The sequence below is a fragment of the Lissotriton vulgaris genome, chromosome 8 (assembly GCF_964263255.1).
Source record: "Lissotriton vulgaris chromosome 8, aLisVul1.2, whole genome shotgun sequence".
NCBI classification, from domain to species: Eukaryota; Metazoa; Chordata; class Amphibia; order Caudata; family Salamandridae; genus Lissotriton; species Lissotriton vulgaris.
Window position 1 is genome coordinate 1,199,127,050 of NC_141696.1, and position 25,045 is coordinate 1,199,152,094.

The window sequence follows — 25,045 nt, forward strand, 5'->3', positions numbered from 1 at the left end:
ACACCCTCAACACCGCCGAAAACCTGCACTTCTGGATCCACACCGACCCCAACACCACCCTCAGAGGAACACTCATCTACAGACCCCCCGTACTCCGGGCTCAGTTCAGCGACTCCATTGACGACCTCGCCAGCACCCACGCACTCGCCTCCACGGACTACATCCTCCTCGGGACCTGAACTTCCACCCCGAGAACAACAACAACGCCAACTCCGCCCCCCTGATCGACAACCTCGCCAGCCTGGGCCTCAGACAACTCATCACTGCACCCACCCACGCCACCGGCCACACGCTGGATCCCGTCTTCTCCACAGGCTCCCACGTCGCTTTCCACCCCACCGCTGAACTCCACTGGACCGACCACTGCTGCATCCATTTCACCTTCAAGAAACCAGCCACGCACCACCGCCCCCAACAGCTGTCTCGCCGCTTCTCGAGCAAAGTCACTGAAGACCAGCTGATCACCTCCCTTGCCAAGGACCCACTCACCGACCCCACCAACCCAGATGCTGCAGCCCGAAACTCCAGTCGACGACTGCGCCAACACCCTCGCCCCGCTCAAGAAACCCTCCAACAGCCACGCCAACAAGAGAGCCACCTGGTTCACCGACGAGCTCCAGACCTCTAAATGCACATGCCGGAAACTGGAGAAGACATGGCTCCACGAACGCACACCGTACAACCACTCATCCCACAAGGACGCCACCCGCAGACACCACCACCTCATCATATTAACCAAGAGATCCTCCTTCAAAGATTGCTTGGGTAACAACGCTCACAACAGCAAAGAGCTCTTCAGCATCATAAAGGAACTCTCCAACCCCAGCGCCAAGGCCAATGGCATCCCGCCCTCACAAAAACTGTGCGACTCACTAGCCATCTTCTTCCACTGCAAGATCGCTGACATCCACGACAGCTTCAACACCACGACCGGCTCCACTTCGCCAGACTCCACCTCCCCTGTGAACACCACCAGCGCCAACCGCCTGACCTCCTGGTCCAACAACAATGACGATGCAAGGCCATGAACTCCAATCACTCAGGATCTCCATCTGACCCGTGCCTACACCACGTATTCAACAAAGCAGACGCAGCCATCGCACCCCCACTACGGAAGGTCATCAACATCTCTTTCAAATCAACGACATTCCCGGAAAGCTGGAAGCACGCCCAAATGAACGCCCTCCTCAAAAAGCCCAAAGCGGACCCCAAGGACCTCAAGAACTTCTGGCCCCATCTCCCTGCTCCCGTTCCCGGCAAAGGTCATCGATATAATCGTCAACATGCAATTGGCTCGCCACCTCGAAGACAACAACATCTTGGACCCATCCCAGTCCGGATTCAGACAAAACCACAGCACCGAGACAGCCCTCATCTCCACCACAGACGACATCAGGCGCCAACTAGACAACGGCGAAACATCAGCCCTCATCCTCCTGGACCTGTCAGTTGCCTTCGACATGGTCTGACATCGCACTCTAAAGACACACCTCCTAGAAGCCAGAATCCAAGAGAAGGCTCTTGACTGGACCACCTCCATCCTCTCCGGCAGAACCCAGAGCGTCCGCCTCCCACCCTTCCGATCCGCTCCACCGACATCATCTGTGGCGTCCCCCAGGGCTCATCCCTCAGCTGTTCAACGTCTACATGGCCCCCTCGCACAAGTGGCCCGCCATCACAACCTCAACATCATCTCCTCCGCTGATGACACCCAGCTCATCCTCTCCCTCACCAAGGACCCGCATACTGCCAAAACCACCCTCCATGAGGGAATGAAGGCCATCGTCCATTGTATGAGAAGCAGCCGTCTGAAGCTGAACTCGGACAAGCCGGAGGTCCTCATCCTCGGACCCAACCTCTCAGCCTCAGACGACTCCTGGTGGCCGACCACACTGGGAACAGCACCAACACCCACCGACCATGCACGCAATCTAGGATTCATCCTCGACTCCTCCCTCTACATGTCTAAGCAGGTCAACGCCGTCTCCTTCTCCTGCTACAACACCCTCCGCATGCTCCTCAGGATCTACAAGTAGATCCCGACCGAAAAAAGAAGAACGGTGACACAGGCCCTCGTCAGCAGCAGACTGGACTACGTCAACGCACTCTACGCAGGATTCCCAGCCAAACACCTACGACGACTACAACGCATCCAAAACGCTCCACCCGACTGATCGTCAATGTCCCCCGCCGCAGCCACATCACCCCCCACCTGAGAGACCTACACTGGCTCCCCGTTGACAAGAGGATCACCTTCAAGCTCCTCACCCACGCACACAAAGCACTCCACAACGCCGGACCAGCCTACCTTAACAGCAGACTCAGCTTCAACACCCCAAACCGCCAGCTCCGCTCCGCCAGCCTCGCCCTCGCCGCTGTCCCCTACATCCAACGAACGACCTCCGGCGGCAGATCCTTCTCCTACCTCGACCCCAAGACCTGGAACACCCTCCCTACCCACCTACGGCAGACCCAAGACCTACTCGCCTTCAGAAGACTCCTCAAGACCTGGCTCTTTTAGCAATAGCAGCACCCCCCCTCCCCCCCTCAGCACCTTGGGACCCTCACAGGTAAGTGGCCCACTTTACAAGTACTCTGATTGATTGATTGATTGATCTTTGTGTACCTTCGGTATCATGTAAAATATCGGGTGACTGGATTATTGATTTTTAAGAACATTAGTACATTATAATTAATCAAAAACTGATTATACCCCTCTTTTAGTTTGAGGTTATAAACACAATGACTTGTTGACATTACTTCTTCAGCAACTCTCATGTAGTTAGATTGATTATTGAGTTGCTTATATGCCTCAAGTAAGTGTTGCTGCTTACCCCACAAAACAACATTTCCACCCTTGTCAGCAGTTCTTACAATACAATCCTCGTTTTCTGCAAGTTTTTAAGTCAAGGCCACATAATCTCTTTGCTATATATATATATTACTTTGTTTTTCTCTAGAATGGGCATCAAAGAGTGAGAGAGAGACAAACAGGAAACTATATCAAGACAGCCAGACAGAATAGAACAAAGACTTTCAATGAAGTAGAATATACACAAACTGTTACTGAAAACATCATTTTCAACTAAACATCTTCTCTTGCCCCACATGAAAATACAATCTCCTCAGCCGTTGGTCCTACCTGATGCATATGCTCACTAGTTGTTGCAGTAGCAAGTTAGGAGTTTATTTAGAGTTTAGAGGACAGGGTATTTTAGCACAAAAGTAGTAGTGTGCCATGTCCGCAAAACTCGCAATTCCCTCTCTCTTTAAAATTAGGGGAATTGCCATGTTCCTTCCGATAAAGCCTCTGCTCTCCCCAGTGGCGAAAACCTTGACCTGATCTCCTGAATGAGATTGGCCCTTTAGTCGAAGTAAGTCAGATCCTCCACCCGATTTAGTGCAGATGTTCCAAACTAGTTTTTCTCCTCGTTGGTTCCCCCGCGCAACCCTGGGGGTTCCAAACATCAAAACAAAGAAATGATCCCCATTCGCAAAGGTTCTCTGGTCACCTTTTAGCTGATCATTGCTGTATTTGGGCGTCAACCCTGAGAAATAATTTGGTCCTCCCCTGTCGTATATTTACAGTGGCCCTGGCTTAGTGTACTGGGATTGTGCTTGGCTGGCTACTAGCTAAGACATCCTCAATGGATGGTACTTTGTAGACACACCCGGTCCCGGCTGGAGGCAGTGCAGCAGCTGGGACTCAGGAAGGTGAGGCTGAGGCATAGCTACCAACAGGATCAGGGCAAACCTTTATAACCCACAAGGTTGTAGTTCATGGCAGTAACGCCTCGGGCTCTATCTTGTAATCTATCTCATGACACACAGTCCACTCAACTGAAATATTCAAGGAAAGGGGACCAGGAAAGAAAAAACCCTTGGATTCTGCATACAGACCATACAGACATGCTTAGTGTGTGGGACCTCTTCATGGTGGGAATTCACTGGGTTGCAGCCTGAAACACTTTGGTACACCTTTGAGAGTAGCCCTATTAAGCCCTAGGCCAGCTGCTCCTGCTAGTGGAGTGCACGGACCATCACATAGGTAGATTGAATGGGTTCACAAATTCATTTTCAAGCTTTGAAAGTTGTTTGTAACAGTAAGGAAACAGAAGTGTGATAGTCTGATTATACTCGTTTATATTTGTGGCACACCCACATCTCTTTGAGTGGCCTTTAGGGATCGGGTAATAACCTGCAAATGTGGATGGTCAAAAGTGAAGAAGGCCTGTGCAGCAGTGGTGTTGGAACAGACATTTTATTATGTACATATACATAACAATTCTCATTTGGTTGTGTAATCACGTATGACTCAAAACGGTGCAAAGGAGAAAACCATCATTATGGTCCCGGCTGTAAGTGGAACCACCCCACTGTTCTTGGGTTTTAGTGGTTCTGTAAGATTCATTTTTACGGGGCTGCAGGCTAAACTTTTCCATGGCAGTGCAGGCAAACTTTTCCCATGCAAGTGGACCCTGCTCCAATACGTGAACGTGACCGTAATTGCTTTCATATTGCACAGAGACAAAAACATCTGTGCTATTTTACATTTAGTAATCTGCTCTGTTGCGCCCAATTGGCGTTTGAAGAACTTATGGATCAAGGTTGTCTGACCTCATGAGCCTAAGCGTGGTATTGGGGGTTCCTTCCTCACTGCTCAATATAGCAACGATTACTGCACGGTCTAGTAGACTGCCTTCCCCTCAACGCGGCTCCGACGATGTAACATCGACAACCTTGATCCATAAGTTCTTCAAACGCTAATTGGGCGCAACAGAGCTTATTCGCATTTCTACACCTATAGGTACATTTCACCTAGTGTTTTTTAGTATAATACACTTTTACATTCCATATCCATGTGAGTAAGGTGAGGATAATCATGCATATCCTCGTCCTGAAGAAGGAGTCGCTGTACTCCGAAACATGTCGAAGCATTTTATAGAGGTTGATATACCCTAATACGTATAATTGTCAACCTCACCTTGCACCCTTTTAACAATACCAGCCGAGGACATAATAAATATTTTTTCCTACGAGCCAGGTATTTTTTAACCTTCACTCTTTTCACCTCACCACTCACACTCCCTCTCACACACACAAACACATAGCTCACTATCAGTGCTCCTGCGTATCCGTGAGTCGCAGCACGCCGCATCCCGTAGAGGGGTGCGAAGGCCCCGATGATGAAGCATGACACCAAGGGGCCTGTTGGTGTGTGAGGGGTATTTAAACAACACTGTGTGCTCCCCATCACTTTAGGGATCACTACCACCTTCTGAGTACAATTACTATTATTCACCACTGAAGGGTTACTGTTATCTTATTGTTTCGTTGACTGTCCCCATGGTGTAGGTGGTATTTATGTGTTTTCCTTCACTGCTTTGTCTATATCCTTTGTAGTTGTGCTCTTTGTATCCTTGGTTGCCACTCCTTTCTAAAATGACGTTTAAGCTTTCAGCAGGTTTCTGTGAGACTTTCCTAAAGTGTGCTTTTTTTCCCCTTCCAGTACAACGGCAGTCGGGAGAGGGCCGAGTGGGAGATGTGGCATCCCACCCTGGTGGCGGAAGCAGTCTTCGCCATCGCCAACATCTTCAGCTCCCTGCGCTTAATCTCATTGTTTACAGCAAACTCTCACCTTGGACCGCTGCAGATCTCCCTGGGAAGGATGCTTCTGGACATTTTAAAGTTTTTATTCATATACTGCCTTGTGCTCCTTGCATTTGCCAATGGGTTGAACCAGCTCTACTTCTATTACGAAACAGATGGCGATGAAAAAACTCACTGCAAAGGAATTCGATGCGAAAAGCAAAACAACGCCTTTTCAACGTGAGTTTGCAGGTCTTGTTATTTTTCTGTAGAAATGAAGTTGTGCATGGTAACTTGGTGAACTTTTTAATTATTTTCCGCCTTCATAAAAAGCAATGCACATAAATTCAAGGTGGGCATTAGGTGTAAGTATTCATATCAATTCAACAAAATCAGGGCTGGGCTGACTACCGGGCAGTTTGGAATGCTGCCGAGCTGGGGGCTGATTTAATTGCAGTGGGGGCTGGTTGCGATCATGAAGACCAGCGTGTGCTTCGAAATGATGAAAGCAAAACGAATTTCGTTTAGTACACGCAGGTCCCCATCAACGAAATCAGCCCCCAGCTCAGCAGCATTCCAAACTGCCCGGTAGCCAGTCCGACCCTGAACAAAATAGCTGGGTATTGAAAGTGACAGAGATTGCACGGGCAAGTGTTAATGTTTTGCAACCGTAATCGCGTTGCAAAAAATTTATACTTTACAGACTACTGAAAAGTACTGGTAAGGCATGTGCAAACAGGAAGCGGTCCCAACAGGGACGCTTTCCCCTATATCAATGTTGAAAAAATATTTTTTGGGTCATGGCTTCACCTGGCTGGAAGATGGCCGCACCTGGGGCCGTTACACAGAACTAACTTAAGACAAAATCATAAACATACTACTTTTGGTATTCACAGAAGGCATTTAGTAGCCTTAAATTAGGATTTTGTCTCAAATTAGGATTTTGTCTTAAGTTTAACTTAAGATAAAATCCCAATTTAAGACCAAATCATAATTTAAGACAAAATCCTAACATAAGACAAAATCCTAACTTAAGACAAAATCCTAATTTAAGACAAAATCGTAATTTATGGCAAAATCCTAATTTAAGATAAAATCCTAATTTAAACTACTAAATGCATCCTGTGAATACAAAAGTAGTACGTTTCTGATTTTGTCTTAAGTTAGTTCTGTGAATCGGCCCCCTTGAGTGGGGTCTGCTGGTCGAAAAGGAAATCCTACACCATCCATCCTAAACTGGGGCAACCGCACCTACTATACCAAAATTAAACTATGTTGAGCTGAGCTGCGTCACCTGATGACTGCGGCTGTCCTGCTGGGGACTGCGGAGCAGACTGTGCATGGGAGCAGATCCCGATCTGCTGTACGCAGCCTATGAGGCAGGGAGCGGCAAAGGCCGGATCGGCACTTCGTGCAGACTGGGAGAATTGGGCTGAGGTGGGGGACTGTGGCGTGGGCCAGCAGATGCGTGAGCCAATTTGGCTGCCTCTGACTGCATGTGGCCTGGGCAACCAGGACCGCGGCAGTGGCGGAGGCGCACGGGCCGGCACGCGCAGCATTCTGCGGCCCGGAGCAGGACCCAGCTGATGCTGCCTTGATGCTCCAGAGAGCCCTGGGGTCACACTGTGGGCCCGAAAATTGGGCTGTGTAGAGTGACCTGAGGGACTGAGGCAGCGGCTGCAGCCTAAGACACCTTGATAAATGCATGACCTCCCCACCCACTGACAAGCACTGTGAGTGCCTATCCCTGCACTCTGCATGCTGTGACCCTGGGACCAGAAGCCAGTCCTACCTCATGAGCGGGGGGGGTCGTGTCTCCAGATGGAGGTCTTGAGCACAGTACAATAGGCGCATTGGTGAATAGACATGGGACTGGGCTGCCTTCCTCCGCCCTGTGTTTTAGTGACTCTACATTGCGGGACCCTCTGTCTGCTGAAGTTAAGGACCTGTAGCTGATCTGGTTTCCTCCCCCTGGCCCTCTCCTGAGAGCGTGTTGCGCTGGGTGGCTATGGGGGCAGTGCCACCTAAACCTAACTCCTGAGACATCATACTGGGACCAGAGATCTACACTTATATATACGCTTATACTGGAAATACTGCTGCCCCCTTCCCTGTAGCTGATTGAAGGCATGTGCGGACAGGAACCCCATAGGGGACAGCATTGCTATGCACAAGAAGATGGGCAAATCTGATACCAAGCAAACTAAACTCATGTTTGAGGGTCTCTGCCTCAACAGACACAGCGAATCGGCCCAGAACAGTGATGAACCACCTGTGTTGATGGCTGGCTCAGCACCATCAGACAAAGACATCCACAAACTACTAACTGAGGTGAAGTCCAGCTTGAAAACAATAGACTCTAAATTGGACTTACTCATTGCCCGTCTGGACCACGTCAAACATAGGGTTGATGCGCACAATGACCAGATTGAACACACAGAGCAGACGACATAAAGTAAATAAATATCAGAAATGGACAAAGCACTGGCACTTATAAAAGCATAACCTCTGAATAAAGGGACTTCCAGAGTCCACGAATATTGCCAAGATGGAAGACTTTGTCAAAGACATGCTACGCAAGCTCTTCTTGGTGTGCTATTGGTGGTTTTTGTGGCAGAAAGAGCACATCAGGCGCTTGACCCACATCCTCCTCCCGGATTCTAGCCCCGTCCCATAATTGCTCGCATCTTACACTATCGGGACCATGACAGGATCCTCCGCAAAGCAAGGGAGTGTGGGGTGGTGCTCTATTGGGGCAGAACCCTTTCCTGCTATTCAGAATTTTATGTGGCAGTTCAGGCCTCACGGCACAAATTCCTGCCTGCCAAGCATAGTTCAAGTTCAGGAATTTGTATAGCGCACTACTCACCCAGAGGGTCTCAAGGCGCTTGTGGGGAGGGGATTATTTATCAAATAGCCAGGTTTTGAGTTCCTTTCTCAAAGAAATGTGGTTTTGTGTAAGGCGGAGGTGAGTGGGGAGAGAGTTCCAAGTCTTGGCCCGCTAAGTAGGAGAAGGATCTTCCTCCCATGGTGGATCAGTGGATGCGCGGAACTGCGGCGAGGGCTTGATTGGAGGATCTTAGTTGGAGCGTGGGTGTGTAGAAGGACAGTCGTGTGTTGAGGCATTCGGGTCCTAGTTTGTAAAGGGCCTTGTGTGCGTGGGTGAGGAGACGGAACATTATTCTCTTGTTGACGGGAAGCCAGTGGAGGTTTTTCAGGTGATCGTAATGTGAGCTTGGCGAGGGATGTCCAATATGAGTCTGGCAGATGCGTTTTGGATGCGTTGGAGTTTTTTCTGTAGTTTGGCTGTGGTTCCGGCGTAGAGGGTGTTTCCATAGTCCAGTCGGCTAGTGACCAGTGCGTGGGTGACAATCTTTCTTGTTTCGGTAGGGATCCAACAAAAGATTTTCTTGAGCATACGAAGTACGTTGAAGCAAGAGGATGAGACGGGGTTGACTTGTCTGGTCATCAAGAGGGAGGAGTCTAGGATGAAGCTTAGGTTTCATGTGTGATCTGTGGGTATAGGTGCCGTGCCCAGTGCCGATGGCCACCATGAGTCGTCCCAGGCGGAGGGGAATGTTCCTAGGATGAGGACTTCTGTTTTGTCTGAGTTAAGTTTTAGGCGGCTGTTTTTCATCCATTCGGCTACTTCTTTCATGGCTTCGTGAAGATTGGTTTTGGCAATGTTAGGGTCTTTGGTGAGGGAAAGGATCAGCTGGGTGTCGTCAGCGTAGGATATGATATTAAGGTTGTGTTGTCGCGCGATGGATGCAAGTGGGCTCATGTAAACATTGAAGAGGGTGGGACTGAGTGATGATCCTTGTGGTACTCCGCAGATGACTTCGGTGGCCTCTGATTTGAAAGGGGGGAGTCGGACTCTCTGGGTTCTCCCGGCGAGGAACGAGATGATCCAGTCCAGGGCTTTTCCTTGTATGCCGATGTTACTGAGGTGTTGTATGAGGGTGTTATGGCAGACTGTGTTGAAGGCGGCGGGGAGGTTGAGTAGGATGAGGGCAACTGTTTCTCCGTTGTCTAGGAGCGTTCGGATGTCGTCTGTCGCCTCAATGAGGGCGGTTTCGGTGCTGTGTTTGGCTCGGAAGCCGGACTGTGAGGTGTCGAGGGAGTTCTTGGATTCAAGGAAGGCGGCGAGCTGGATGTTGACGGCTTTCTCAATGACTTTGGCAGGGAATGTGAGGAGGGAGATGGGGTGGTAGTTCTTAAGTTCAGAGGGGTCTGCTGTGGGTTTCTTCAGGAGGGCACTGAGTTCGGCGTGTTTCCAGCTTTCTGGGAAGGTAGCGTAGTTGAAGGAGCAGTTGATGATATTACGGAGATGGGGTGCGATGATGGAGTCTGCTTTGTTGAAGATGTGGTGGGGACAGGGGTCGGTTGGCGAACCTGAATGGATGGAGTTTATTAGGCGGATGGTGTCTTTAGTGGTGATTGGGTTCCAGGCGCCAAGGCTATTAGAGGACGGTTTGGGTTCGGAGGTGGGTAGAGTGAACTGTTCATTGGAAACTTTCTCAAAGCTGTTATGTATGTCGGCTATTTTGTTGTAGAAGAAAGAGGATAACGAATCGCAGATGTCTTGTGAGGGAGTAATGTCGTTTGAGGCTGCGGTGGGGTTGGTGAATTCTTTGACGATGTTAAATAGTTCCTTGCTGTTATGGGCGTTGTTGTCGAGTCGATCCTTGAATGCTGATTTCTTGGTGGATCGGATCAACTGGTGGTGTTTGCGGGTGGCTGTCTTGAAGGTGGTTAGGTTGTCAGTGGTTGGGTTTTTTCTCCATGCCTTCTCGAAAGTACGGCATAGTTTCTTGGATTTCTTAAGGTCATTGTTGAACATGGGGGCCTTTTTGTTACCCTGTTTGGCTTGGTGGTTTTTCAAGGGTGCTAGATCGTCAGCGCTGTGAGTGATCCATTGTTTGAGTTCAGTGGCAGCTTGGTTTGGGTCCGATGAGAGGGCGAGAGGGTTTTGTTTGAGCGATGTGAGGAGTTGGTCGGTGGTGATTATGTTCCAGTTTCTTCGCGGAATAGGTTGTGGGGGGTTGTGGGTTGAGGTAGTTTTGTAGCTGAAGTCAACACAGCTGTGGTCCGTCCAATGGAGAGCAGTGGTGTGATCGAAGGAGATGTGCTTGCTGGAGGAGAAGATTGGGTCGAGCGTGAGTCCGGCTATGTGAGTGGGGGTGTCAACAAGTTGTTTGAGTCCAATATTGGCCAGGTTATCCAGAAGGGAGGTGGTGTTGCAGTCGTTTTTCTTTTCCAAGTGGAAGTTGAGGTCTCCCAGTAGAATGTAGTTCTCGGAGGTGAGGGCGTGTGGGCTGATGAAGTCAGCGATGTCTTCGCTGAATTGTTTGCGGGTTCCTGGTGGCCTGTAGATGAGGGTGCCTCTAAGTGTGGTCCTAGGGTCGGTGTGGATCTGGAAGTTAAGGTGTTCAGCGGTTGCAAGGTAATCGTCGAGACTGGTCGTGATTCTGATGGTGTTCTTATGGACGATGGCGATGCCTCCTCCTGTTTGGTTGGTGCGGTCTTTTCGGATGATTTTGTAAGCGTCCGGGATGGCTATGGTGATGTTGGGTGCTGATGACGCGTTCATCCAGGTTTCTGTAAGAAAGGCGATGTCCGGCGAAGCAGTGTCGAGTAGGTCCCAGAGTTCAGTGGTGTGTTTGTGAACCGAGCGGGTGTTCAGCAGGATGCACTTCAGGTTGTTAGAGACGGAGCTGTGTTTGGAGTTAGTGGATTTGGAGAGGGTCTTGATGCAGGCGAACTTGCAGGTGTGGCATGCGAAGGGACCGTGGGTACGACCTGGGGCGGCATCGTAACATTGTGGTGTGCGTCTGGGGTTAAGGGCTAGTAGGGTGCCGCCGTCATACGTTATGCGGGCGGAGTGGGTATTACAAGGACCAGGGGGTCTGGCGCTGGGCGCGGTCCAGGCGCGGATGGGCGTAGACGGGCTTACCTTTGGCGCACCTTCGGCGCGCATGGGGTGCGACCGCTGCGCGTGGATGCTGCACGGAAATGCATCTCTCATATGCGGATGGTGGAGTGGGGAGGGGCGAGGGAGAATCAGCTGGGTGGCGGGATCGTGGCAAAGGGGACGGGCTCCGAGGCACAACAACAACAAAATGTCCGGTAAAGTGAAACTGGCAACAAGATGGGGCACACAATTAAACACTCGATAATGCTTCAAGCAGTTCAGCGCTAACACAGTCAGCAGCTAGCAGACACAACAACTGGGCTTACGCCTAACAATCTGAACAGTCGATAATGCTTCAAGCAGTTCAGCGCTAACACAGTCAGCAGCTAGCAGACACAACAACTGGGCTTGCGCCTAACAATCTGAACAGTGCTATTATCTCGACAGCGCTATTAATTATGCTAAACACTCGAAGTTGCCTATTAATTATGCTAAACACCCGAAGATGCTTCTAGCAGTTTAAGCGCTAAGGCAGGCAGCAGCTATCACACATGAGTAGCACAGAGCAGCCAACGATACCACTGGAGCAGGGAGGCAGCTTTAACAGCTGGAATAGCATATGGCCTTCTCTAACTGGCTAAGCTGCGGATATCGCTTAATTGGCACCACAAAATTCTTCACAGACCCTGCGGAGGCCCGGAAGTACGCCAAACAACTTGCCAAAAAAAGACGTGCTTCGTCAAAGTCCCCCCAACCATCAGAATAGGGCTGCACAAGTGACAGTGACTAATCTTGCTGCTGGGCACATGGCGTACCCTGTTACAGATAACTGAAGCAGGTTGGTGGACTGCAGCTAACATGTTTTGTCCCATGCAAACTGGCAGCATACTCAGTCATGTAATCTAACCCTTAATACACCTCTCAGCCCCCTTATCTCAGAAACAGTGTAGTTCGTCGGAGAACCCCTGTCCCCACTGGATGGTTCCCACATATTTTCTGTTGGGGGTTTGTTGGGATAATGTTATGTGGGTGGGATTGCTTTCTCAACCTGATTGGTAAATTGGAGTGGGTGGTGGGGGAAACGCATACTGGAATGTTTTTGCTGTTGTGACATGTTGGTGTGGAGGGGTGTATTTTTTATGGAAACAGAACAGGGTTGGTCTGGACCGTTACGCTAGAAGTTTATCACACATGCAGACAACTGGATGGTCACACCCGGACATCGCCGTTGCCTGTTCCTTCAAATGTAAACAAACTACTATAGACAACAACATTTTCACACCACCACTATGGTTAGCGATAAGTGCCTAACCTGGAATGTCAGGAGCCTAAACGATTACCGTAAGTCTCATCTAGTCCTCTCTTACTTAGTGCTCCATAAGATAGCTATATGCTTTTTACAAGAGACCCACCTGACCAATGCTGCATTAACTAGACTGCAAGGTCGCTGGTGGGACGAAACACACTCTGCCATCTATTCGAGCTATAGTCGGGGGTTCTCGATCCTAATAAAATGAGGGTTACCATGGCACACCACTGGGTCAAACATAGACAAATACGGCAGGTACGCTATTGTAACTGGTACATTAAACAAGCCACCTAGGACACTAGTAGCTGTATTAGGCCGAAACGTAGACGACCCAAACTTCTTTCTAAACATCTGGCGACAACGGGACAAACTGGGATCAGGGATGGTACTACGGGGCAGGGATTTTAATGTTGTACTTAAAGAGTCGGTAAACCAATGTGGGATGCTGAACAGCATTTACAATCAGCCGAAGTGCTGAACACACTAATGACGGAAAACCAACTCACAGACATATGGCGGCATACCCAACCTAACACATGTGAGGGCACATGCCTTTCCTCTTACCACAATACATGGTCACGGCTAGTCTACTGGATCATAACACAATGCCCCTGCCTATGCCACTAACTCTGCACACAGGCTCTCAGCCCACGCTCCAGTGCTCCTGGAACTACAGGTTTCTAAGCCCGTGCCCCGAGTTTTTGAATGGCGTCTTCCCCCAAATGCTTTGCGGGACTTGGCTTTCAGAGAAGAGATCCGCACACCAATTTCACAGTTTTTTTGCACACAATGACGGGACGGTTAAATCCCCCTCTACTTTATGGTAGGCGTTTGAAGTAGTGATTCGTGGAACCTGTACTGCAAAGTAAGATGGGGTCTTGCGGGCACTGTGTGACACTCTCTGCAAACTTGAGGGGTACCATTCGGACACTAGAGGAAGACTACTATAGATCCCCTGACCTTGCCATACTAGCATTCATTAGGAGAAATACTCACAACTATCAAGGAAGAGGCAGAAACTCATTATCTTGGCAAGGAGGCCAAGGCACGAAATATGGGGAGCGAGACCGACCTTGCAAGACACTAAGCCGGCCTGCAACGTAAGCCGCATGCCACCACATATGTGTCGGAACTAAGAGACGTTGACGCTCAACTTGTCACGTCACAGTCACAACTGCCCGGGATAATGTCAACCTTCTACGCTAGGCTATACATCGCCAGCCTGGACAGAGAACCTAAGTCACTTTGTGACTATTTCAACACCATACAATTACTCGACTAAAGCCACAGAGACTATTTGGACTCGTTGATTATGCCAGAAGAGATTGGGCAGGTTATTGCTGGTTTGCCGGCTGACAAGGCAAATGGCCTTGACGGGCTCACACCGGCCTTCTATAAAGAATATACCCCATCCGATTTCCGCACCTCATCGAAATGTACAATGTGTCATTAATGGTGGGAAAATACCCCTCTCACTGCGCGAGGCAGTAATAATGACCATTCTCAAACTGGACAAGCCAGCAGAACTTTGCGATTCATATCACCTGCTTTCCCTAATAAATATAGATAACTAAATTTACGGGAAGGTATTGGCAAATCGCTTACTCCCCCTCCTGCCCTTGTTTGTGAGACCTGATCAATCAGGCTTCATCTAGGGCCATGTGACTCCCCACAATCTTCATACAATCTTTGCCATAATGTACCATATTCACCCGACCTCCCAGCGGTGGCCGCCCTGCTGGAAGCCACTAAAGCCTTTGACACATTTGAGCAGCTTTTCCTCCTTCCCCTGCTGTGACGGCTGGGACTAAGCCATGACTTCATCTTAAAAATTCGAATTTTCTAATATCCTCCCCATGGCGCAGAGGCAACCTTTCAGAGCCTGTAAACATAACCTGTGGTACTTGGCAGGGCTGCCCTCTCTTGCCGATTCTTTTTGCGATAGCCATGGAGCCGCACTCCGCTAGACTGCAACAGCATCATGCAGAGCGTTTATATGTTTTGCTACCTGTGGACTAATTGTTCCATGTATGCCTAGGACATGGCACTCTATGTTACACACCTGAACACAAACCTAGAACCCGTAATACGAGAGGTGATCCGATATGGCCGATTTGCAGTGATCCAGATAAACTGGGCCGACTCAACTGTATTTCCCTTGACAGATTCCGCCACGCCGTACACAGGCGAGTATCAGCTGAAATGGGCCAGCGAACCCGCTAAATACCTTGGCATATGGCTGAGCAGTGACCTGGATGAATTGTGGAGAGAAAACTACTGGCGTGCTATCGAGTGGCTTGAGGCCTGGATCCCACTCTGGACCAGACAGCCTCTCTTGCTTGCAGGGCGTAAAGCTGTTGCAAAAATTGCGGTACTCCACAAGTTTTTGTACCATTTTGCACATATTCCTCTCCTGCTCACTGTGCAATTTGAGATCCAACGTAGTCAATCTAATATGGGTGTGACGTCAGCCTAGAGTGGCATACGAAATGCTTACACTGCCACCCATGCAGGGGGGGACTAGAAGCTTCAAAATATGCAGCTGTATGCGCAGTGCGCTCTGGGACAATTTATACCCCACTGGCTACACCCAACACCTTTGCAGCCACATCTGGTGAATGAACACGATCAGGTGTCCCCGTCGCTGCTAGGAACTGCGATATTCCAGAAATACATGCCCTCCAAAGCAGGAATAAGCACATTGAAAAACGCGTGATGGGTGGGGAGCGATCTCCGCAGATGAGCGGGCCTCATATTGGTATATGCAATTACTATCCATCTGGCGGACAAACCTGCATTCCCTCCTCTGCAGGATAAAGGAGTGGCGAAACACACTGCTGCAAGCGGTGTCAAGACATTTGCTTATTTATACCCTGGCGGGGTCTTCATTTCCAGCCTGCCAAATAGTAACCCAGAAGCACAGTTGCTTCAGACCCACTACTGTACTATCAAATCCACTCCACCTGCCACGTACTGCATTAGTCCTTGCCAGCCCCTTCCCCTACCTTTCAGGTGCTAGAACATATGTATACAACCACTTTCTCGCATCAAACTTATTGCATGCCTTTACACGATAACACAGTCGGCCTCCGCCACTGACACCGAGAGGGCTAGGGTGGCCTGGGAGGGGGAATTACACTTTGAGATACCGGACGCACAATGGACTTACTGCTGTGCCCAAACTGAACTGCTGTCAGCTAACTACAGGCTATGCCTGATACATTTTAACTACCTACAAAGGGCATACAGACCACCAACACAGCTACACAAAATTGGGATGACAGACAGTCCACAGTGTGTGCGTTGGCACAGACCAGATGCAACTTTCCTACATTTTGCTTGGTCCTGCTTCAAGGTGGCAACATTCTGGACTGAGGTATACAACACATTGGGAGACATTTTGGGTCACCAATACAGCTGCATCCTGTGGTCTGCTTACTGGGATATGTAGAAACAGTCCTGAGACCATACCGCCAGCTGGTAGCATTGCTACTACTGCTAGCAAAACGAAGTGTGGCAAGGCACTGGGAGAGGCGCCCTGTACAGACTGCACAAGTCTGGTTGGAAGACTCTGCACACTGCCAGGAGCGATTTTCACTTTATTGGGACCTGATGTCCCCTAGGACAATGGCCAACGATATTTAGAGCCTTTTGTATCCCACCTGAAAAGAATCCCAGCTGATGAGATGGCCATACAGATCCCCACACAACAATCGCCTAACCAGCCCCAAGTGGACTACTGCCGCTGATCTGGACCCTTGACCTCGGCAGTGCATGTTCTCTGCCACTGATTGCTCTGATAGTAATAATTAATGTGTAATGCTGTATTTTGATGTATTCGAATACCTTCAATTACAAGCATCACAGACTGTATTCTGCACAGCGGAAACAATGAAACCACGCTGTGAATTTATGAATGGCTATGTTCTGAAGGGTATATTTTTCTCTTTCTATTTGTTTTTCTTACTTCTTGCTGCATGAAAATCAATGAATAACAGTAATCTTAAAAAATTTTGAGAAAATATTTTTTGAGAGTAGGCAGTTATTTATTTTTAATGCATCCAGTTTTCCTTTTAGAATGGGCTATTTTTCAAAAAGAAAATACTTTATCTAAAAGCAGACACAGACATGGTGGTCTGCTGATCTCAGCAGACTACAATCCATGTAATGCTTTCGATTCATTGTCGATTGCAATTTGCACCTATCTCATTAATATTCATGAGATATGTCCAATTGCGACCCACTAGGAATCGGTAATTTGTGAACTGATGTAATCCTACATAGATTGGTTAGCAAAAATACAGTATTTTGCAAGTGAAAACTAGAGAAAGTGTATGTGACTGTACAAGTCCTATTTCATATCCGTTTTGCTGCCTTCCATGAGCTTTTCTTGATGGATTATCTTGCAGGCCATTCCCTCGTAAGAGTTCCTGATGATTCTAACAAGTTTATCTGGAATACCATAGTGGCGGAGTAGTTTCAAAAGGGTCTCACTGTCCATGCTGTTGAATGGATTCTCATAGTCGATGAATTTGACATAGGGGGGGTAATTCCATTCCACCGATTGCTCAATGATGATGAGCAGTGTAGCAATCTGGTCTGTGCAGGATCTATCTTTGCTGAAGCCACCTTACTGTTCTCACACACGAGTGTCAACTTGTTTCTTCATTCTGTTCAGGATGATTCTGTTGAGCATTTTGCCTGGATTCTGCCAGGATTGTTTGCTCTCACCTTTTCCATTCCTGTTGAACATAGACTGGATTATGAATGCCATCCACCGTAGGAAGAAGAAATGGGACACAGTGGACACCTTTGATGCAGCTCGATGACCTGGACTTTGCAGATGACCTGGTCCTACTCTCCCACACCCAACTGCAGTTGCAAGAGAAGACCGACAATGTGGCAGCCGCACAATTTGGCCTCACCATCCTCAGGAGAAAAACCAAGGTCATAAAGGCCAACACAGCCAGCACAATTTGTGTCACTCTTGCAGGTGATGCACTGGAAGAGGTTGAGGTCTTCACCTACATGGGTAGTGTCTTAGACAAGCAGGGGGCATGGATGCCAATGTTAAGTCAAGAATTGGTAAAGTAGGGCTGAAGACCTAATGCTGCAAATCAAGATCAGGCTTTTTAACACCAACATAAAATTGGTCCTTCTGTATGGAGGGAGCTGAAACATGAATGACAACAGTGACCACCACCAACAAAGTCCAAACCTCCATCAACACCTGTCTGAGGAAAATCTTTCAAATCTGCTGACCAAACACCATCAGCACATTTTCCAACTTCCTGCTCATGAAGAAATCCTGAAGACATGCTGGGGCTGGACAAGTCACACCCTCCTCAAGCCCGCATGAATCCCCACCAGGCAAGACCTGACCTGGAACCCTCATGGGAAAAGGAAAATAGGAAAGCCAAGAAATACCTGGCGCAGAGGCCTCAAGGGAGACTGCACGGTGATCGGTTACACCTGGAGTCAGATTGAAAGAAAATTGCATGACAGAGACGGCTGGAGAGTCCTGGTTGCTGCCTTCATGACCTGAGAGGTCAGAGGTAGTAATGACAGTGTCAGGTTTACACAAGGGCAAGTCAGGGCTACCACATGGTACCCCTGCCAATCACAATTGGGTTTACGCACTACATGTCATGGTATCTGTATAGGATACAACAAAACCTGTAGTGAACATTTAGTTGTACTGATATAAATGTGTTATTATGAATAGACATAAAGAACCATGTAAGATATGCAAACATGCCAAGCAATACTATATTATTTCAGGACAGATGTAGACAACATTTTCAGTTTGGTCAACAAAGTTTTTCTGTAACCTACAAAGGAAATACAAGCACAATATGTATCCAAGGGAGGGTGGGCGTATTCTGTCCTATTATAAAGAGGTTCCGGAAAATTTTATGATATGTTCAGAAAAAACAGCAGGCTGTGGAAGAAATTCAACATTTCATATCGCATGATGTAGTAAAGTGCCTCTGCTTGACACCTGTGTGAGTTGTAATTTAAAATGGAAGCACTGTACACCCCTGAGGCACGCAAATGTTTTTGAAGTATAAACAAGAAGTGTGATTTAGGTATTTAATAGTCAGACAATCTTCGCTATATGTAATCCAACTCATGCAGCTAATTTTGATTTTGAGTGTTATTTTTCAAACTGTTATAGTAAAAATGTATCTCACGGTTCTGAAAACATTTGAATAACAGGGCTCATGTTAAACACATCCAATTTGAAGCTAAATAAGAATCTTGGGCCTGACTTCACACATTGCACTATTGTTAGGCAAACATTCATTGCAGCTGTTCAACTTTTCAAAGTCACCAGAAAATCTGCCCTTATGCCAGTCAATTTGTGGAGCCTGGATAAAGTATTTTTTTAATGGCCCTATGAATAGTAGTTCATTGTGGAATCTATTTCAATACGATATTCAAGCTCCTCACCTCTCTCCCTGCTGCCCTGAATATTAAGTCTTCCCCCAATACCACAATACAACATATTTCATTTACATGCCCTACAGGTGAGGACAGACTCTGATGGCACAGTGCGTAAATGCCTATTCCTGCAGAATTGCCCTTCCCCACTCACCACACACAGCTCACCAGACCAATCCAGCTACTTGCTTTGCATTGTATGTATAAAAGGAGGGCTGTCTTATTAAGGATAGGGGAGAGGATGTGGCCTTATGCTACAGCGGTCGACCTCAATGCTGGGGAACCGGGTTCAAGTCTTGGCAGCGATGCTCAACATCCTGTGATTCTGGGCAAATCACTTAATCTCCCAATGCCTACCAAAAAAATGTATGTGTCTGTATGAAACGCAACTGGTACTCATGTAAAGCGCTCTGACTCTTTTGGGTCACGTGTGCGCTATATGAAACTCTGGGGAAAAAAGGATAGATCTTCTACAATGTTTATTTCTCCATACACGTACTATAATGAATTTCCAAGACAGTCTCTTCACATGGTATATATTGCTATTGTCAGTACACAGAGACAATACGAGTAGCTAGGCTTGTCCTGTGCTGTGTCACAAGGATGGGGAACGATGTAGTGGGAGGAGGAGCCTACGCTGGTCTAGTAGGTCTGTCCTTGCCCACACTTCATGTAGAAGTTGAAGAAATAATTAAACAAAATGCCCTGTAGTGTAGACTTGCTGAAAGTAGGTAACGTTTGGTGTATTAGAGTGGTTTGGAGGTTGTCAAATTAGTTTATCCAGTCCTACAATTTTACAACAATCATTATCTAACATCACCACCAATCATGTAAAATAAAATGCAACTTTACAATGGTCAGTCAGTGCAAATGTTGTTTATTCAATTAGCAATGGTGTAAATTGCACTGCAGGATTGCGCATCCTCAGTGCATAATTACCTATGAGTGGTGCAATTTGCTCTACCTAGCCCCTTGATTCATTTCATGCATGTCAAACAACAAAGTAAACAAAGAAGTATTTGTAGTTCATAGTACTACCAGCCTCTTCACACTCACAATTCATGACTGTCTTTTGAAATTTGTTCTGTGAGCAAATGGAGATATATTCTTCCAGTGGGCACAAAAACCAAGATTATGAGGATAGCAAAGATTTACACAAGATACCAGCCTTGTCCGATGATATACTAGTATAATACTATAACTATGACACTCAATTTCCTCCCCTTTTCCAACACCCAGATTTGTTGGCACGCTTGGACGATATCTCCCACCAGCTGCACCTTCTCTCCCTCGCACTCCACGGTCTGAAAACCCTCTCACTTGAATATCTCCCCTTGTTAAGCTCCCTCCTCTCTAGTCCGAACCGGCCCAGAGCCCCCGCCAACACCACTGACACTGCTTCCCGCAACCATCCCATCACCTACCATCTCCAATTCTGTCCGACTACCTAATGCACTCTATTGCCCATGATGCACGTCCTCTCTCACGCCCAATGAAATTGACAGTCTTCTCAAGTCTTATTCGTCCAACAAGGACTTCAACATGAGCCCGAAGGGAATAATTCAAATGATTCATTCTAACCCTAACAGAGAACCCTACCACAACTTCAGAGTCATAAACAACGATAACTTCAAGAGAGTGAACATCACTCAGTCCCCTCCCCCCCATACTCCGGCTACACTCGAATGCATTCTACTCAATTGTAAGTCTGCTAGCAAACACGCCTCCGAGATCTTCGACTTCATTCAACATAATGAGATAGACATCATTATCCTCACAGAAACTTGGCTCAACTCTTCATCCACTACAATTCTTGACCTCTTGGTGCCCCACACCCATGACATAATTAGTCTTGACAGAGTTAAGAAGCTGGGTGGTGGACTAGCTTGTGTACATCGGAGTACACTTGAGGTCTCCCTTTCAGAGTCATCCTCACCGGTATCGTGCGAATACCTTTGTCTCAACATCTATAGCAACAATCATCTGGTTTGCAAACTACACACATTCTATCACCCCCCAGGCAACAATCTCCCCTTCATTGAACAATTAATGGAAATCATCTCTGGTAATGTGGACTCAGTCCAGTCCCACATCTACCTTGGGACTTTAACCTTCACTGGTCTAATACTAATGATTAAGCAGTCTCATGCCTCAATTCCTTCTTACACCACCACAAATTGATCCAACATTGTGACCAGCCTATTCACATTAAAGGGGAAACTTTAGACCTCATCATCTCCAAATGTCTTTCCATCTCATTGGATTCCATCATACCATGTGATTGGTCCGACCATAACATCATTACCTTCCATATCCACTCAGAGGTTTATCAGAGTAAGGCACAAAAAACCAAACCAAAGATTTGGAAAAGGGACCTCAGAATTATCAATACAGTCGACCTAGCAACCCGCTTTAATCAGGCCCTCTCTCCCCAATCAGACATATTCGAAGTCCAGGCTCTCACAGACTTCTACAGCTCCTCTATTTCCAACATCATGGATTCCATGGCCCGACTCTAACAAAAAAATGCACCTGCAAAAATTTCTAACCTTAGTTCAATGGCAACCTAAACTCAGAACGTCGCAATCTAAGGGCCATAGAAAGTTTCTGGAGAACCACTCCATCTGCCGGCCATCTAAAAAATGTTAGAGCAGCAAGAAGTGCATATAACAAACAAATCAAGACAGCCAATGGGGGGTATTTCAGATCCAAAATTAACCCAGCGGTGAATCGACCCAAGAAACAGTTTGAATTGGTTAAACAATAATCGGTTGTTGCCCCGAACCGATCAGCTTCGAAAATCAGACCTCCTCTATATGATGACCTGGGTCCTTTTTTACTGAGAAAACTAGGCTTATTAGCATTGATCTGAAAGCCAGGAAGGTGCTATTACTATCCAATGAACATGCACCCCCACTGGCCGTACTAGACAAGACAACACTATGTAGCTGGGGTATCAAGAACAACGCTTCCTGGGACACCTTCACCCCCCTTAATGAAAATTATATCAAAAAGATACTTCGGATTATCAACCCATCTAATCACTTCAGTGACCCGTTACCACCTAACATCTTCAAAGTAATTAAGAACGAAATCGCTCCCTTCTGGACAAAGATCATCAATGCGTCTCTGTCACAAGGCACGATCCCAGAATGCTTAAAAGAGGCTCAGGTAACACCTATATTTAAAAAAACAACACAGCTGATAGTACAGATCTTAATAACTTCCGACCTATCTCTAGCATACCCACTCTAGCCAAATTCTTAGAAAAATGCATCCAGTCATAACTATGTGCACACATCGATAATTTCCACCTCCAGGACAAACACCAATCTGGCTTTCGTAGTGGGCACAGCATTGAATCGGCTCCCACTCACTTGATAGATGACATCTTAATAATGCTTGATCAAAATGAATCCTGCCTCCTTGTTCTACTTTACTTTTCCTTCGCATTTGACACTGTAAATCATGACAACCTCCTATTCATTCTGGAGCATGGGATGGGCATTTTGGGTCGTGTGCTGCAATGGTTCTCGTCCTTCCTGCAGCACAGAACCCAAAGAGTTAAAGCGAACCATTCACTGTCCCAGCCATCCCCAGTCAGCATGGGGGTTCCCCAAGGATCCTCCTTATCTCCCATTCTCTTTAATTTGTTCCTGAAACCATTAGCTAATGTTCTAAAATCCTTGGACATTCACTTCCATATGTATGCAGAAGACATCCAACTCTATCTGAAAAATCTCCTCTCCGGATGACATCTCTTCACTCAACTCTACCCTACTGACTACCCAAAATTGGTTAACGGCGAACCACCTCCTGCTAAACACCTCCAGAACAGAATTCCTCCTTATTTCTCCCCCAAAACATACTCCTAATATTGACCTATGGATGAACCAACACTCCGCCTTCAACTGCTCCCCCCGCATCATCGACTCAGCTAAATCTCTAGGAATTACCCTGGACAAGCATCTGAATATGAAGACTCACATTAGCAATGTGTGCAAGGGAGGTAACCACCTTCTGAGAACACTGAGGTATCTCAAACCTTTCCTACCGCAAGCAGATTTCAAGCAAGTGGTCTAAGCGCTTGTTTTGCCGAGACTTGACTATGGCAGTGCTATGCTATGTGGCCTCCCCAAATACTCTTTGGCCCCCTAAAGGCTTCATTGAAAGCAGTGCCAGATTGATCACGGGCACCAAGCGAAATGAACACATCTCCCCGGTTTTAAAATCGTTAAATCGGCTACCCTACGAGGCTAGAATTAAACTGAAGATTGCCTGCCTTTCACACAAAGCCCTTCACTTCAAAAGAAAACCCCCCTCTACCTTGCACAAAAACTAGAGGTATCCGGAGGAGGTAAACTGTCAAGGAGAACTAATTCCCTCCTCTTGAAACCACAGACTTTCCACAAAAAGAGAACATGCAAACAAGCCTTCTCTGGCTCCGCTCCCAAAATTTGGAACTCTTTACCACCGGAAATTCAGAGGATCTCTTCCAAGTCTGCTTTCAAATTGGAAGCAAAAAGATTCCTCATGAATAAGAAAATACTTTAACTGGAGGGGCAGTTTTTAGCTCTAAGCGCGTCAGACATTCTATATTATCGGTCATTATTTTATTATTATTTTGTTTTTGGTTATTATTCCTATACATGATTTTTGTATTTACTCCCCTTAAGTCATTATGCTACATCGTCTTTCTCATTCTTCATTCACCCAGGTGTTTAAATGATCTGTTAGATGTTTTACCACTTGATTCAATGCCTAATATGCCTATTAGACGCCCTAGTATCGGTCATTATTCCAGTATATGATTATTATTTTGTTTTTGGCTATCTTTCCTGTACATGATTTTTGTATTTACTCCCCTTAAGTCATTATGCTACATCGTCTTTCTGATTCTTCATTCACCCAGGTGTTTAAAATGATCTGTTAGATGTTTCACCACTTGATTCAACGCCTATTATGCCTATTAGACGCCCCATTTGACTCATGTTTAGACTATTATTTCAGTATTGGTTATATTCCTGTATATGATTATTTTACTTACTCCCCTTATTTCACTATGCTCCATCATATAGCCCATTCCTCGTTCACTCAGATTTTATATATGAGCTGTTATGTGTGCAGTATTTAATTCAACGCCTATTATATTCCCCATGTTTGACCCATGTTTGGATTTGCTACCTTTCCCTCTTATTGTAAAGCTCAGTGATATCCTTCGGGATCAAGTTTGCACTGTATAGAACTTTATAAATAAATAAATAAATAAATACTAACAACATAATTTTACGTTTTGAAGTAAACATGCTGTAAGAACGTTTCTATGTTGAAATTATGACTTCATGCATCCAGTGCAGGCTAGATTATTGCAATACTACTATACACAGGACTATAAACTGGACTGCCTGAAACTGCTATACTTCCATCCAGTCTAATTTGAATTATGCAGTGAGGATTGTATGCAGTATGAAGAGAACTGAGCATGTTCCTGAAGCTAGAAATGATCTTCACTGGTTCCCAATCATGCAACGGATTCTACTTAAATTTCTGTGCCTAATGCACACAACTTTTTATGATCTGGAAAATTGTCTGAGCAAAGTACCTTTTTAAGGATACCCCAAATTACATTTTGAGATCTTTGAACTTTAAAAAATTCAGAATACCGAGATCCCATAAGCAGAGAACTGGAAGGAGAGCTTTGTGAGTTGTGGACCCTACATTTTGGATCTCTCACACTTGTTATCCGAGAAAAACAACTGAATATCTATTCTTTATGAAATTACTCAAAC

The 25,045-nt window shown here is 46.8% G+C and overlaps 1 protein-coding gene across 1 annotated transcript in view; it reads left to right on the forward strand.

Annotated features, from left to right (window-relative positions):
- TRPC4 (transient receptor potential cation channel subfamily C member 4) overlaps nt 1-25,045 on the forward strand; it is a 1,290,729-nt gene that overhangs the window by 1,157,011 nt on the left and 108,673 nt on the right. Inside the window, exon 7 of the mRNA XM_086935069.1 lies at nt 5,510-5,829. Coding sequence (XP_086791195.1) covers nt 5,510-5,829 — 320 coding nt within the window. The remainder of the gene's footprint in view (nt 1-5,509; nt 5,830-25,045) is intronic.